General features: G+C 50.0%; 1 protein-coding gene across 1 annotated transcript; it reads left to right on the top strand.

Annotated features, from left to right (window-relative positions):
- The first annotated feature begins 3,235 nt into the window (after positions 1–3,235).
- CHST7 (carbohydrate sulfotransferase 7) lies at positions 3,236–10,005 on the top strand. The gene has a single exon (XM_075737271.1). It carries the CDS (start codon positions 3,547–3,549, stop codon positions 4,957–4,959), a length of 1,413 nt encoding a protein of 470 aa, XP_075593386.1. The 5' UTR covers positions 3,236–3,546; the 3' UTR covers positions 4,960–10,005.
- The last annotated feature ends 2,517 nt before the right edge of the window (positions 10,006–12,522 follow it).

Below are 12,522 nucleotides of genomic sequence, written 5' to 3'. Positions count from 1 at the left end.
CTATTTTTAATCACAAAGCGCTCTTTGAAAATGACAAGAGCATGCGGGAGCTGAAAGATGGCTAGATATAGAGGCAACTATTTCTATTTTGAAACCTCTGCTGAGAAGATAAAAATGATTCTGAGGCTGAAACGCGGTGTTCCAGCATTTACTGTCTCTTGTCAGTAGAAGTGCTGTGGGAGACGGAAGAGCAAAAATTAAGTTAGAGAGATAATACACAGGAAGCCAATGTTATGTTAGATTAAAAACAGCCAGTACTTTCAGTGACAAGCTGGGAAACTAGAAAGGAAATACTGCTATACTAAACTATGCAGAACATGTTAAGCCTATATTTTTTTTCTGCTTTGTAAAATAACATAAAGCACAGAATTATCACCAAGAAAAGGCAAGAGCTAGGTGCCAAATGGGTGGGCTGCTTCACAGATCAATGAAGATCCTGGCTGCCTCTCTCAGGTCCTGCTCTCGGAAGGAGATGCAGAAGATCATCGGTATATGTAAATGGTGTCTCTACGGTCCATAGAAAAAGCCTAAATGGGAGAAAATCATCCCCCTTATCTGGGCTGAAGAGAGAACAAATTAAAACAGAATGGAAAAGCAAGAAAAGCGAAAGCCAATCTCTTCCCAGCTCCATTTTGACCAGCAATCCACTCCCCAACGCTCAAATTGGGTGCTTCTCGTGACCCCTCAGGAAGGCTGGAGCTCGGCGATTTCGAGCCTAGCTCTGGCACCCGCTGGGTGGCAGAATGAATGCTGGCTTTGCTGGAATCTCCCCTCGCCAAAAAAAGCCCTAATCCAAAACAACCAAAGTAAACACAGGCTAATCCTCTTTCAGTAGAGGAACTGATGTGAAGGTGCAGAACAAAACATTTACTATGATTCTTTTTTGGTTTGATAATCTTTTAAGAACTGCCTGTGTTTTGATCTTAGTAAAGATGTAGCCTGTGATAAAGTGATTTGCATCTTTCACTTTTTCCAGAACAGTTGCCACAGAAATTTGTAGCTCCATTGTCTGAAAAAAAAAAATCAGAGTAGTACATATGTAGTTTTATTTCTATGATTTCTCATTTCTCTGACAGGTCATCTTACTCTGTGAGATGTTTCATTCTTTTCAAGACAGCTTTACTTTAGTTAGGCAGCTTTCAGAGCTTGATTTTAATTTTTAGGCAAGTATGTATTGTAGAAACCAACAGAAAATTAGTTTAAGGTAACGTGTATTGAGCTGTGGCTCCTTTGTCAGCAACGCTGCTGATACTGCTGCCAACTCAATATTTTATTTTGTCTTACAAAGGGGAAGCCCCAGCATCTCAGAGTTATCCATTCTCGTGTGCACTTCTCAGGATCCCATCTTGGTAAATTCTCCAAAATTACTATTTTGCAAGATGCCATAGAAGTCACAGAGTCATAGAATATCTCAAGTTGGAAGAGACCTATAAGGATCATCGAGTCCAACTCCCTGCTCCTTGCAGGACTGCCTAAAACTAAACCATATGACTAAGAGCATCATCCAGATGATCCTTGAACTCTTGACAGGCTTGGTGCCATGATCACTTCCCTGGGGACCCTGTTCCAGGGACCGACCACCCTCTCAGTGAAGAACATTTTCCTAATGTCCAACCTGAACTTCCCCTGACGCAGTTTCATTCCCTTTCCTTGTGTCGTATCACTCGTTAACTCCATTGGAGATACCTCTTCAAAACACTAGATGTGCATGTTCTTTGAATAAGGGAAGATTTTCTGGCAAGCCTGTGACCTGGTTTTGGCAAGTGTGTTTTTATTCTGTTGTCCTCCTTTAGTTGCTGGCCTTTACAGAGTCAGAGTTGAAACTCAGGCTAGTGTATCTTGCCATTTAAAAAGCCCAAAGCCATGATGAATGTGTATATTGGGCCACAATTTCCTTTCTGATGCCATCATTTCTACATTCTTCTGCTCAGGAGCCTACAAGTCTTGTTTGGCACCATCTACTCACTGGGCACGCCATAAACTGCAGGAAGCCCAGTCTTTAACACTTACTTAACAGAGGTCAAGTAAAGTGTTAGCAGGCAGACTGCGGGCTTGCCACCTGGACAGAAGAGAAGTGTGCTTTTTCTCTTGCATTGCTTTGTGGCGATCCTCGTATGTTGCCCAATAAATCTGATTATTCTTTAATACCTAGATGTTCATAAAGAAAAATGTGTATCAGTTGCAGACTCTGTACCTATATATTTATACTATAGAAGGAGCATTTTTAGAACCTATATAACTAGTGGGTCATTTCTGAGCCCTGTTGTATGTGATATTATTAAGGTTGCGTTGCACGCCTTACCACAGGTGAATACGTACCACACAGACTACTCGGGAGTCAAAACATCACACGCTGAGAGTAAAAATTGTGTTATTTCACTCTGCACACCATACCTGAATATTAATAGTGTTCTATGGAGGGCAGCATCCATTGCCTAGAGGTTAGGACAGTCAGCAGCCCCCCACTACGCAGTCAGCGGGACAGGGACATTGCTTTCCTGCCAGGTAGATGCCTTAACCAGGAACACGCAATCATGGCCCGTCTCTTTCTGTGAGCGTCTTCCAAGGCCAGGCTTGGACTGGGCTGGAGATTTTGAGGCTGTACATTTGAATTTAAATACCTGAAGTCAACTTCTTGTTGGCTGTCAATCCCACAAGAGATTCATTTAAATTAATCTTAGATGCCTAAAAAACCTAGAAGTCTTAAGTGAGAGCTGGTAACGTTATGCTCCCGCTGTAGTTAATAAAGAGAAGGGTTATCAGAAGACTATCAGACATCCAAGACAGGCTGGAAGTCCCTCTGCGGGTGCCCGTTTCATCCTACCAACTGACCAGCTCAGGCAGACACGAAACAAGACGTCCACATCCCATCAGCACGCACACATAGACAAAAGCCTGGCTGAGAAATCCCGCAGCTCTCCACAGCGCCGAACTGCAGGGTTTCCAAAAACCACTGCAGATTTTCATAGCTGTCACGCATCCTAAAAATACATTTGCACCTCTTTTTGTTACGGTAGCGTGGTCTTTCTCTGGAAAGACCTGGTAGATAACAGGACCAAACATTCCTCCTCAGGACAGCCTCAGCTGCTCGGTACCTGTCCTGGATAACATAGCTCCTTTGCGATGCGCCCTTTCCCAAGCGGGGGTGACTCCCGAGGTGCCGAGCCCGCCCCTCCGGCCCTGCCCGGGGGAGGGAGGGAGGGAGGGAGGAAAGGAGGGAGGGAGGCCGGGCAAGGGGCGGCTCGGCCGGCCCGGAGCCCCGCGCAGCGGCAGCAGCAGCCCGCACCCCGCCGGCGGCGGAGGCAGGTGCGGACGCTTCCGCGTCGCGCTGCGAGGAGGAGGAGGAGGGAGGAGGAGGAGGCGGCGGCAAGGGCGGGCGGCCGGCCCCGAGCCTGGCCGGCGTGCCCGTAGGCGTGCTCCCCGGCGGGGAGGGCCGCCCGCAGCCCACACCTCCCGCCGCCGCTAACTTTGCTTCTTCGCGAAGAGCCGCTCTCCGGCATCCAGAGGGTCGGCGGAGTCCCGGCGGTCCGGAGCCTCCCCCCCGCGATGAAGGGCCGCCGGCGGTGGCGCTGGCGGGGGGAGCACCGCCGCTTCGCCGCGGTGCTGGTGCTGTACACGCTGCTGCTGCTCCTGCTGGTGCCCTACGCGCTGGACTATGGAGCCCGGCGGGGGCGGGCGGACGAGGAGCCGCTGCTGCGGCGCTGCCCCAGCCTGGAGGAGGCGCTGAGCGAGTGGGGCTGGGAGCAGCGGCAGCCTCCGCTGGACGAGGAGGAGGATGAGGAGGACGGCGGCACGGCCGGGGCGGCGGGTAACGGCAGCGCGGCGGCGGGGAAGCGGCACATCTACCTGCACGCCACCTGGCGCACGGGCTCCTCCTTCCTGGGGGAGCTCTTCAACCAGCACCCCGACGTCTTCTACCTCTACGAGCCCATGTGGCACCTGTGGCAGGCCCTCTATCCGGGGGACGCGCTGAGCCTGCAGGGCGCCCTCCGCGACATGCTGCGCGCCCTCTTCCGATGCGACTTCTCCGTCCTGCGCCTCTACGCCGCCCCGCCCGGCCCCCGCGACCCGCTGGCCCCCGCCCCGCCCGCCGCCGCCAACCTCACCACGGCCGGCATCTTCGGCTGGCGGACCAACAAGGTGATCTGCTCGCCGCCGCTCTGCCCCGCCGCCCCGCGGCCCCGTCGGGAGATCGGCCTCGTCGACGGCGCCGCCTGCGAGGAGACGTGCCCGCCGCGGGCACTGCGGGAGCTGGAGGCCGAGTGCCGCAAGTACCCGGTGGTGGTCATCAAGGACGTGCGGCTGCTGGAGCTGGGCGCCCTGCTACCGCTGCTGCGGGAGCCCGGCCTCAACCTGCGGGTGGTGCAGCTCTTCCGCGACCCCCGCGCCGTCCACAACTCCCGCCTGAAGGCCAGGCAGGCGCTGCTGCGGGAGAGCATCCAGGTGCTGCGCAGCCGCCACCGCGCCGAGCCTCGGGGGCCGCCCCGCCACCAGCAGCAGCAGCAGCTCCTGCTGCCGCCCGGCCTGCTGGGGGGCGGGCGGGCGCCGCAGCCGCAGCACCGCGCCGAGTTCTTCCTCGGCGGCGCCCTGGAGGTGATCTGCCAGGCCTGGCTCCGCGACCTCCTCCTGGCCCGCCGCGCCCCGGCCTGGCTGCGCCGCCGCTACACGCAACTGCGCTACGAGGACCTGGTGCGGGAACCCCGCGCCCAGCTGCGCCGCCTGCTGCGCTTCGCCGGGCTGCCGGTGCCGCCCGCCCTGGAGACCTTCGTGCTCAACATGACCCGCGGGGCCGCCTACTCTTCCGACCGGCCCTTCCTTATCTCCGCCCGCGACGCGCGGGAGGCCATCCACGCCTGGCGGGAGCGCCTCAGCCGCCAGCAGGTGCGGCAGGTGGAGGCCGCCTGCAGCGAGGCCATGAGCCTTCTCGCCTACCCGCTCAGCGGCGGCGACGCCCGGTAGCCCCCCAGACCCGCGGCCGGCGGGGAGAGTCCGCCGCCGGGTGAGAGCCAGACCGGCGGGGCCGGGCGGGGAGTCCGCCAAGGACGGGCCCGAGGACGGGGCGCCGGGGGCCAGGCCGTGCCGTGGCGGCAGGACGGGCGCCGTCGGGCAGAGCCGAGCGCGGGGACTCACAGCTGGCGTGCCGGCGGCCTGCCCTTCACCTCGGGGGCCGGGGGCTCCCGCGGAGGGCAGCCCTGGCAGAAGGAAACCCGCCTCGCCTCAGGTATAGGCAGCGCTGCAGGGTCCAGACCCCCCCGTCCCACCGCTGGCTCGGTGGGGATGTGGTTTCTCTGGGAACTGTGGCCACCCCATGCCAGGGTGCGTGGAGAGGGCACCCGGGGTATTTTATTTAAGAGAAGGGTTTGGTAAGAGGTGTCCTCTGGGCATGGCCTCAGTCTCGGCGCCCTTTTAACGTGAAACTGTGACCACGTGCAAAGCACCGGTGTTTTAAAAAAAAAAAACTGCATCGAAACTTAAAACTTCCCCAAAGCAAGACTCTCAGCAAGGAACCAGAAGGCTTTAAAGGTGTTGCTGCGAGGGCATCGCCTTTCCCGAGCACTGCAGCACGCTCGGCTCTGTTGTGTCGCTACTGAAAGACGTAGAAGGGGCTTCTGTGGAGTTGGCCGCAGAGGTGAGCGGAGGCCTGGACGGGCAGGAGGGTGCCTGCCGCGGGGAAGGACTCAGCTTCGCTGCTGCCGGCCAGCTGGCTCTGCCGGGGTGGGCTCTGCCCGTATGGGGTGCTGAGGCTCTGGGAGGGGGGCACCAGCCGAGGGAAGGGGAACCGTGTCCAACTCTTGTCCATCATTCGGAGCAGCGGGGTAAGCAGTCAGGCAGAGAGGGTAAGCGTTGGCCTGCTTACGTGTTTCAGAGATGTTTGTGGAAGAAATCTTTGCTTTTCTAAAGAAATCTGTAATTTTTAAAGTAGGATTTTTTGGTAATATATTGATATAGTTAGGCGGTGATAGTGAGATACAGGTGACCAATATGTTTCTTAGGGACATGCATAGGGGTGACTGTAACTGGAAGGTGAACACTTGATATTTCCATTTTGTTTTCTCAGCCAAATGAGAGAATCACTTTTCTTCCCTCACTTCCGGGCTGACACATTGTGCCGTGCACAGGGTCCTCCTGGTCACATCCCTTCCGAACAATAACATCCTCTCAGCTGGCAACTCCTGGACAAAAGCAAATGTTTCCTAGCAAGGCCAAGGCAAATTAATTGTGAAGCTCCCAAATAAAAGCTTGTTTTAAAAAAAAAAGAAAAATTTAAGTTTCATTTTGGATTTTAAAATGACATTTTCCTGTAGACATCCTGCAACTTGTACAAGAGGAGTGTGTGTGTGTCTATGTACGAGTACCTTTTTTTCTTAATTTGGGGGGTAGAAGGTTCAATTGTACTTTAGGGATGCAGTATTGTAACTTCTTAGAGACTGCTTTTCAGTCCATTACAATCTGGCAGCGTTTAAACGGGTTATAGGGCTGTTTACATGCAGTCCTCAGATACAAACTGAGAACATGAACTTCAAATTAAGGATAATCCAGGATCAGGAAGAAAGCTGAATGTGTATAAAGTGCTGGAAATAAAGGCAGTTCAAAGAAGTTACCTTATCTTGGAGGAAATGTTTGAATTGCATTGTAGGTTTTCGTGCTTTGAATATTGTGCTGTAAAACATGTCAGTGAGTTAGGATGAACCTTCATTTATTTTAGCTCTTTTCCTTCCTTGACCCTCCCACCTGAGAGTACGTTGCCACAAGAAGCAGGTTTTTTTCATAATCTGACAGGAAAATGCAGTCATAAAAATGTTTCTGAGTAAATCTCTCCATGTCAAGGTAGCGTGCTTCATACAATTCTGCATCCTTTGGTTTCTGCTTGAAGTAAAAATTACAAGGGCTCATTTTGTGCTGGAACAACCTCTTGTATTATCTAAGGGATGCTTATGTATTCTCTCACAGGCACTCTGAGAGCAAAATTTGTCTCTGGGTGTTCTAGTAGTATTTAATAATGGCATTTGTATAGATGGACAATGCCTGTATTAATGCCTTGATGACCTGTGTCAGGTAACCTAATTTGGAAAGCTTTTCTGGGAATACACCCAGCCTGGCTCGTACTCACACGTTTGGGAAGAAAATAAGATTTTCTTGCGTGCCAAAAGACGATACGGTACTTATTTTCTTATGTTGAATGAGAGATTAAAATCCAGTATATCTTATTGGTTTGTTTTTGTCAAGTTGCAGTCACAGATTTGTGTGGTGCAACTGTTCAGCATTCGCTTCGCCTCAACGGGGAATCTCATCTTGCTGTTTCAGGTGGTAAATGTCTTTCATAAGAAGCTTTTAGGAATCCACCCTTAGTTTCACTTAACACTGGTTCATCATGATGAAGAAAGAAGTGTTGCCATCTAGCTTAACTTGATTCTTGTAGCTGGGAAGAAATCCACTAATTGCAAATTATTTAGTATTTTCTGAAGCAGTTTCCATGTTTGACATAGATGCATTTTTTGTATCAAGACTTACTTCTCTCAGCGGAAGTTGTTCACTAACACAATTGCTCTTTATTAGTGATTAATTCAATTTTTTTCTCACCCCAAGCTGTTCTTGCAGGGTTTTTTTATACTGTGAAAAGGGCTCTGTTTGGCAAAGTGCGTAAAATTTAGCAAGTACAACTTGTGGTTTGCATTTGGGGCACCCGAGTTCATTAGAAGACTCTTCAATCCACAGGGAGTATCCAAAGCTGAAAAAGGAGTAAGTAGCCCAGAGTGGGATCTTGGAGCAGGATGTGCGAGAGCATCTAAGACTGGATGACAGCTGCTTAATGACTGATGTTGCAAGATGTGTGCGCTTCAGTCACTAGAAGGCGTTCTGAAACCCCCCTCCTAAGGAGGACAACTAAGGCTCACCAACAAATGCATCCCATTTTTCTCTTCAAGGCGTTTTGATGGTGTCAGAAAGCATCATTCAGGATGCTTACAGCAGATCCTTGTTGGCCTTGTAACCCATGCCTTGAAGAAAAAAAAAATACTGTTAAATGTCAGTGTTGGTACTTACCTGGAAAGACAGAAGCGGGTCTGATTAGGACAACCAGCGTGGAGCGTCACTGGCGGAGGGCTTTGGAAGTAAGCAGAACCTGTGGAAAGCAGGACACCCATGGTTAAACTGCATTTTGAGAGCAGCTGGACGGTTATGGCTTGGTCACCAGCTTTTTTACAATTACTGCTCTCAACTGAGATTTTGAAGCAATGTCCCATTTCTGCTGAATGATGTAGAAAGCTGAACCATAACTGCCTCTTCTTAGAGCAAAGGATGGCATGATAAGCAAGGGAACAATAAACACCTTTTCTAGCCAAGCTGAACTTGCCAGGCTTAGAATTGGAGAGCAGGACTGAGCCACAGAGCTCTAGTAATTCAGACTGAGATTTGGGGAAAATAACTATTTGTGCTACGTTACCTATAATGAATTAACAACTTTATTAAAAAGTCACATTGGGAAATGGGAATAAAACTGACAAATGCTCACAAGACTTATTTCTATCATCTGTTTTTACTTAACTTTTGATCATTGTGTGTTTGCCTTAAGGGAGGTAGAAACTTGAGTACTAAAATTGTATGTAAAAGGCTGTGGTATTTCCACACCAGAATTGTTAATTGTTCTCTTACAATATTATATCTGTATTTAAATTGTAGATTTCTAGGGAGGCAACTGCAGTTACATACTTGTGAGAAATGCTTGAAGTCCAGGGCCAAGAAATACTTAGCCCCTGCATTACTTGCACTCCCTAGAATGTTACTGATGGAGTCCTTGTAGATACCCAAGGTATGTACTCTCGTACTTTAGATACAGTAGGAATAGTTAAGTTCTGAGTATCACCACTTTCAGTAAGCCCAATGATAAATAAACAGTGCAGAATTTCTGGGGTTATTATGGTAATGCAGTTAAACATCATTTTAGTAAAGAACTGAGCTCCTGAAAGACTGTGAGTGCCAACAAGCCTGACTGCACGTTCTGTTCCTTTCAAGAGCACGAAGAGTTGCTGCTGACACTCTCTGATGGTATCTGGAGTACAGGGGCAGTAAGTACGGTGCGTGGCCCTTCTCAGAATCACCCTGCAATCCACGCACCACTGGGACTGCCTTGAATGTTATTTTGTCATTCCTGTTTAACTTGACATGACACCTGCCACCATGGAGAAGGAGATGGGAAAAACAAGATTGTCAAAGGAAATCTTGCACTAGTAGAAGTTCTTAACTCCTTGCTGGCTACATGCATGTGAGTGAGGGCCCAGAGTCCGGATTGTCCTTTTGACTGCGATGTAAAGAGATGAATGTTAACTCCAAACTCATTAAGGTGGTGGTTTTCACTGACCGAGGGCCCTGTTGCTGAGGCATATCTCTGGCAGTCTCAGCTCTGGGCGGATGGCTGGCAGCTGATTAATGTTTCAGTACTTGCAGTCTGGGTATTGAGTCCCAGGAAATTCCTGCTTCCAGCACTGAGGCGTTAAGCTCTGCTGCTGGCCTCCAGCACCTACAGCACCATTTCTTGGTGCTGGTAAATGGGAATCGGGCCTTCCCCCAGCGCTTCCAAATTTTTCACCCTGTTCCTAATCCAACTTTGCCAAATGCCAACTGTGTGTAGGCTGAAACTTTTAATCTTGGGCTTAAGGTTCAAGTCACTTTGGGAAACTTCAGTCAAAGCAGTGCATGTTCTTTTGAACCCAGGGTTAGGCTGCAGTGGTCTTTTGTGTACGTTCAAATACTCTCTAAGATATTTCTTTGAAATCATTTGTCACTTCAGTGCTTTGGGACAGGAACTCCAGTTTGGGTAGGGGAAATGACCTCTGTGTAGAGGATGCCCCCCATGTTTTGTTTTGACCTTTGCCTTCTATTCTGATTTGGCCAACTATATTAATATTTGTAAAAAAAACAATTAGCATGTGCTTGGTAAAAGTGATTTTGGTATGTGTGTGTATCTTTATTTTATACCAAATAAAATCTGCATTGGTTTTATCTTCAGTGAGCATGCTCAAACCTTTTTCTTTCCCACAGAACAGCTCGGTGTGGTACAAGACATACGGCAGTGGGAATCAAAGCCACGTAACTACGGCTGGGGCTAAGCAGGGAGCAGACTGCCATTCCTGTGCTCCCACTGATGCCTTCTCCTCTAGCCCCTCCTTCCCTCTTGCTGGTAGTCCTAAGGAAGACTCCCGAATCCAGCGTTCTGCTTTCCAGTGCTTAATAATGGAAAGGACTATAGGTGAGAGGGAGAAGACGTTGATGACAGATGGGGCAAACACAAAGGGGCAGGGGAAAGGAATTGCCTTTGAGTTGTAGAGAGCGGGATTTGTTGGCTAGAGAAGGATGAGGGACTGAGATTTGATGAGGAGGGGCAGCTGGAAGATGTGACTGGTTTAGTTGGAAAAGGCAGCTAGGAACATGTGGGAGGAAAGGAAGGGACGTGGAGACAGCAAGGTGGGAGGAGAAGTAAGGACCAAGAGCTGGGCTGCAGTGAGGCACTGGAAATTGCTCCAAGAGCGTTCTTCGGAGGAGATGGAGGGGGAGAACTCGAGGGGGAGAGCGGAATGAGGCTGAATCCAAATTGTAGAGGGAAAACTGGTCTCCCCACTTCTCTGTTCAAATGGCCGTGCAGACAACTGGCGGTGGACCAGCCCCTCCGATGGAGTGCTGGTCCACAGGGCAATGATGACTTGCCTTCCGCTGTCGCTTTCTCAGCACTACACATTTCTCCTGCAAACCAGACTCCTCTCTTCCTCTCTGCATAAGGAATTTATTAACTGTCCCACTGCTGTCCTAGCAGCGTCAGGGTGGGAGGCATGGGAAGAAGTGCTGTCCTGCAAAACTGAAGTTGTAAAGCTTAAGCTTGTAAAAATAGTCTTCCCCTACCTCCTGATACTGTCAGGCTCAGGTTGTGAGTACAAGGAATGATGTGAGAGCTGTCTCATCCAGCTGCCTTTGCCCGAGGTGCATTTGGGAGTGCTTTTGCAGTCCCTTCTGCAGTGGGTATTACCACCAGCTGCCAGAACAGAGGGGTCTGGAGGAGGTCCTTGTCTGGGTCCTTGTTTCAAGTGACAGATGTTTGCACATTGGATTTAAAAGTCCCAGTTCTAACAGTGACTCACGTGTGTATCACTGACATCTATTGTTTTCAGTAGGAGCTTTTTAAAAAATGCCAGGAAACTTCTTGTATGTACATACTGTTACAGAGACGTTCAATATCTGTGCTGCAAAGTCAAGCACTGAAGGACATCTGCTGCCTCCCTTTTCGTGATCCTTGACAGTCTTCACTGTGAGGGTGGTGAGGCACTGGCACAGGTTGCCCAGAGAGGTTGTGGATGCCCCCTCCCTGGAAGTGTTCAAGGCCAGGTTGGATGGGGCTTTGGGCAACCTGGTCTAGTGGAGGGTGTCCCTGCCCATGGCAGGGGGGTTGGAACTAGATGATCTTTAAGGTCCCTTCCCACCCAAACCATTCTATGATTCTATATCACAAGTGGTTGATTTTTGTCCTCTACAGTACTTGGTCAGCACAGAAGGTTAGACCCATCTGGGGCAGGAGTGGATCATGCAACATATCTGGCACTGTCTGGTCTGCGGCAGAAGTTAGAAAGCACGCAGGAATCCGGTAGGAGACTGAAGGAGGAGAAAGGATGGGGGCAGTGTCTCATGGTTGAAGTATTCAAAAGCTCTCAGAGGTACTGGACTCAGTCTCTGGCGCCAGACTATCTGTGAGATGTTAGACAAATAAGCTAGCTTTTCTGAAGAGGCCAAGTCCGTATCAGGCTGCCAGAAGCTGAGTGACACATTTGGTATGCTGGAGTTGGCTTTGCAGAACTACTGTAACAGTCAGCATGCGGGTGTGCCTGGTCGGGGAGCACGGGTGGCTCACGGGGTGACTCTGAACCCCTGAGTGAGCTAGTTGTGAAAAGGGCAACTGCACAGTGGTGTTAACATGTTCTCTGTCCTAGCCACCCAAGTTCCAGGGGGATGAATTCAGATTTTTAGTAGATACAGAGAAATGTCAAGTGAAATAACAGCCCTCTGCTTTGGAGAAGACTAAGCCATGTGGTTTATTTAGCCTCAAAGTCAAGGTTGAAAGAGGACAGCGGTGCACAGCAATGTGAGCAGCAGTGTGGGAGAGAGGTAATCATGCTAGGGACAATACTGGCATAAGAACAGATTTTTGTACATGAGCAATGAATCACTTCAGCCTGGAAGTTGGAAAAAGTTTTTTTTTTTTTTTAACCATGAGAACAGTCTGGCAGGAAGGGAGGGAAAAAAGACAACTCATTTTAAAAGACAACCCCATTAAGTTAGAAATAGAAAAGAACTGATACAGTAGGCAACCATGTTATGGCAAGATACGAAGCTGTGTGGTCCAGGAGCCCTGTGATCCGTGGAATGTTCCGTACAGAGTGCTGAAGTCTCCTGAAAAATCAGCTTTAATGTACAAAAAGACGCAAGCCCTAGGTTAAAGATGCTTTGTACATTTTGTTTGCGCTCTGTGACAAGGAGGCA

Source organism: Balearica regulorum, chromosome 1 (genome assembly GCF_011004875.1).
Source record: "Balearica regulorum gibbericeps isolate bBalReg1 chromosome 1, bBalReg1.pri, whole genome shotgun sequence".
NCBI lineage: Eukaryota > Metazoa > Chordata > Aves > Gruiformes > Gruidae > Balearica > Balearica regulorum.
Note: the sequence above shows the minus strand (reverse complement) of the source record. Positions and strands in the feature narration are given on the sequence as shown.

Excerpts from the sequence above, each read along its gene's own strand:
- CHST7 (XM_075737271.1), top strand. The coding sequence starts at position 3,547 with ATGAAGGGCCGCCGGCGGTGGCGCTGGCGGGGGGAGCACCGCCGCTTC.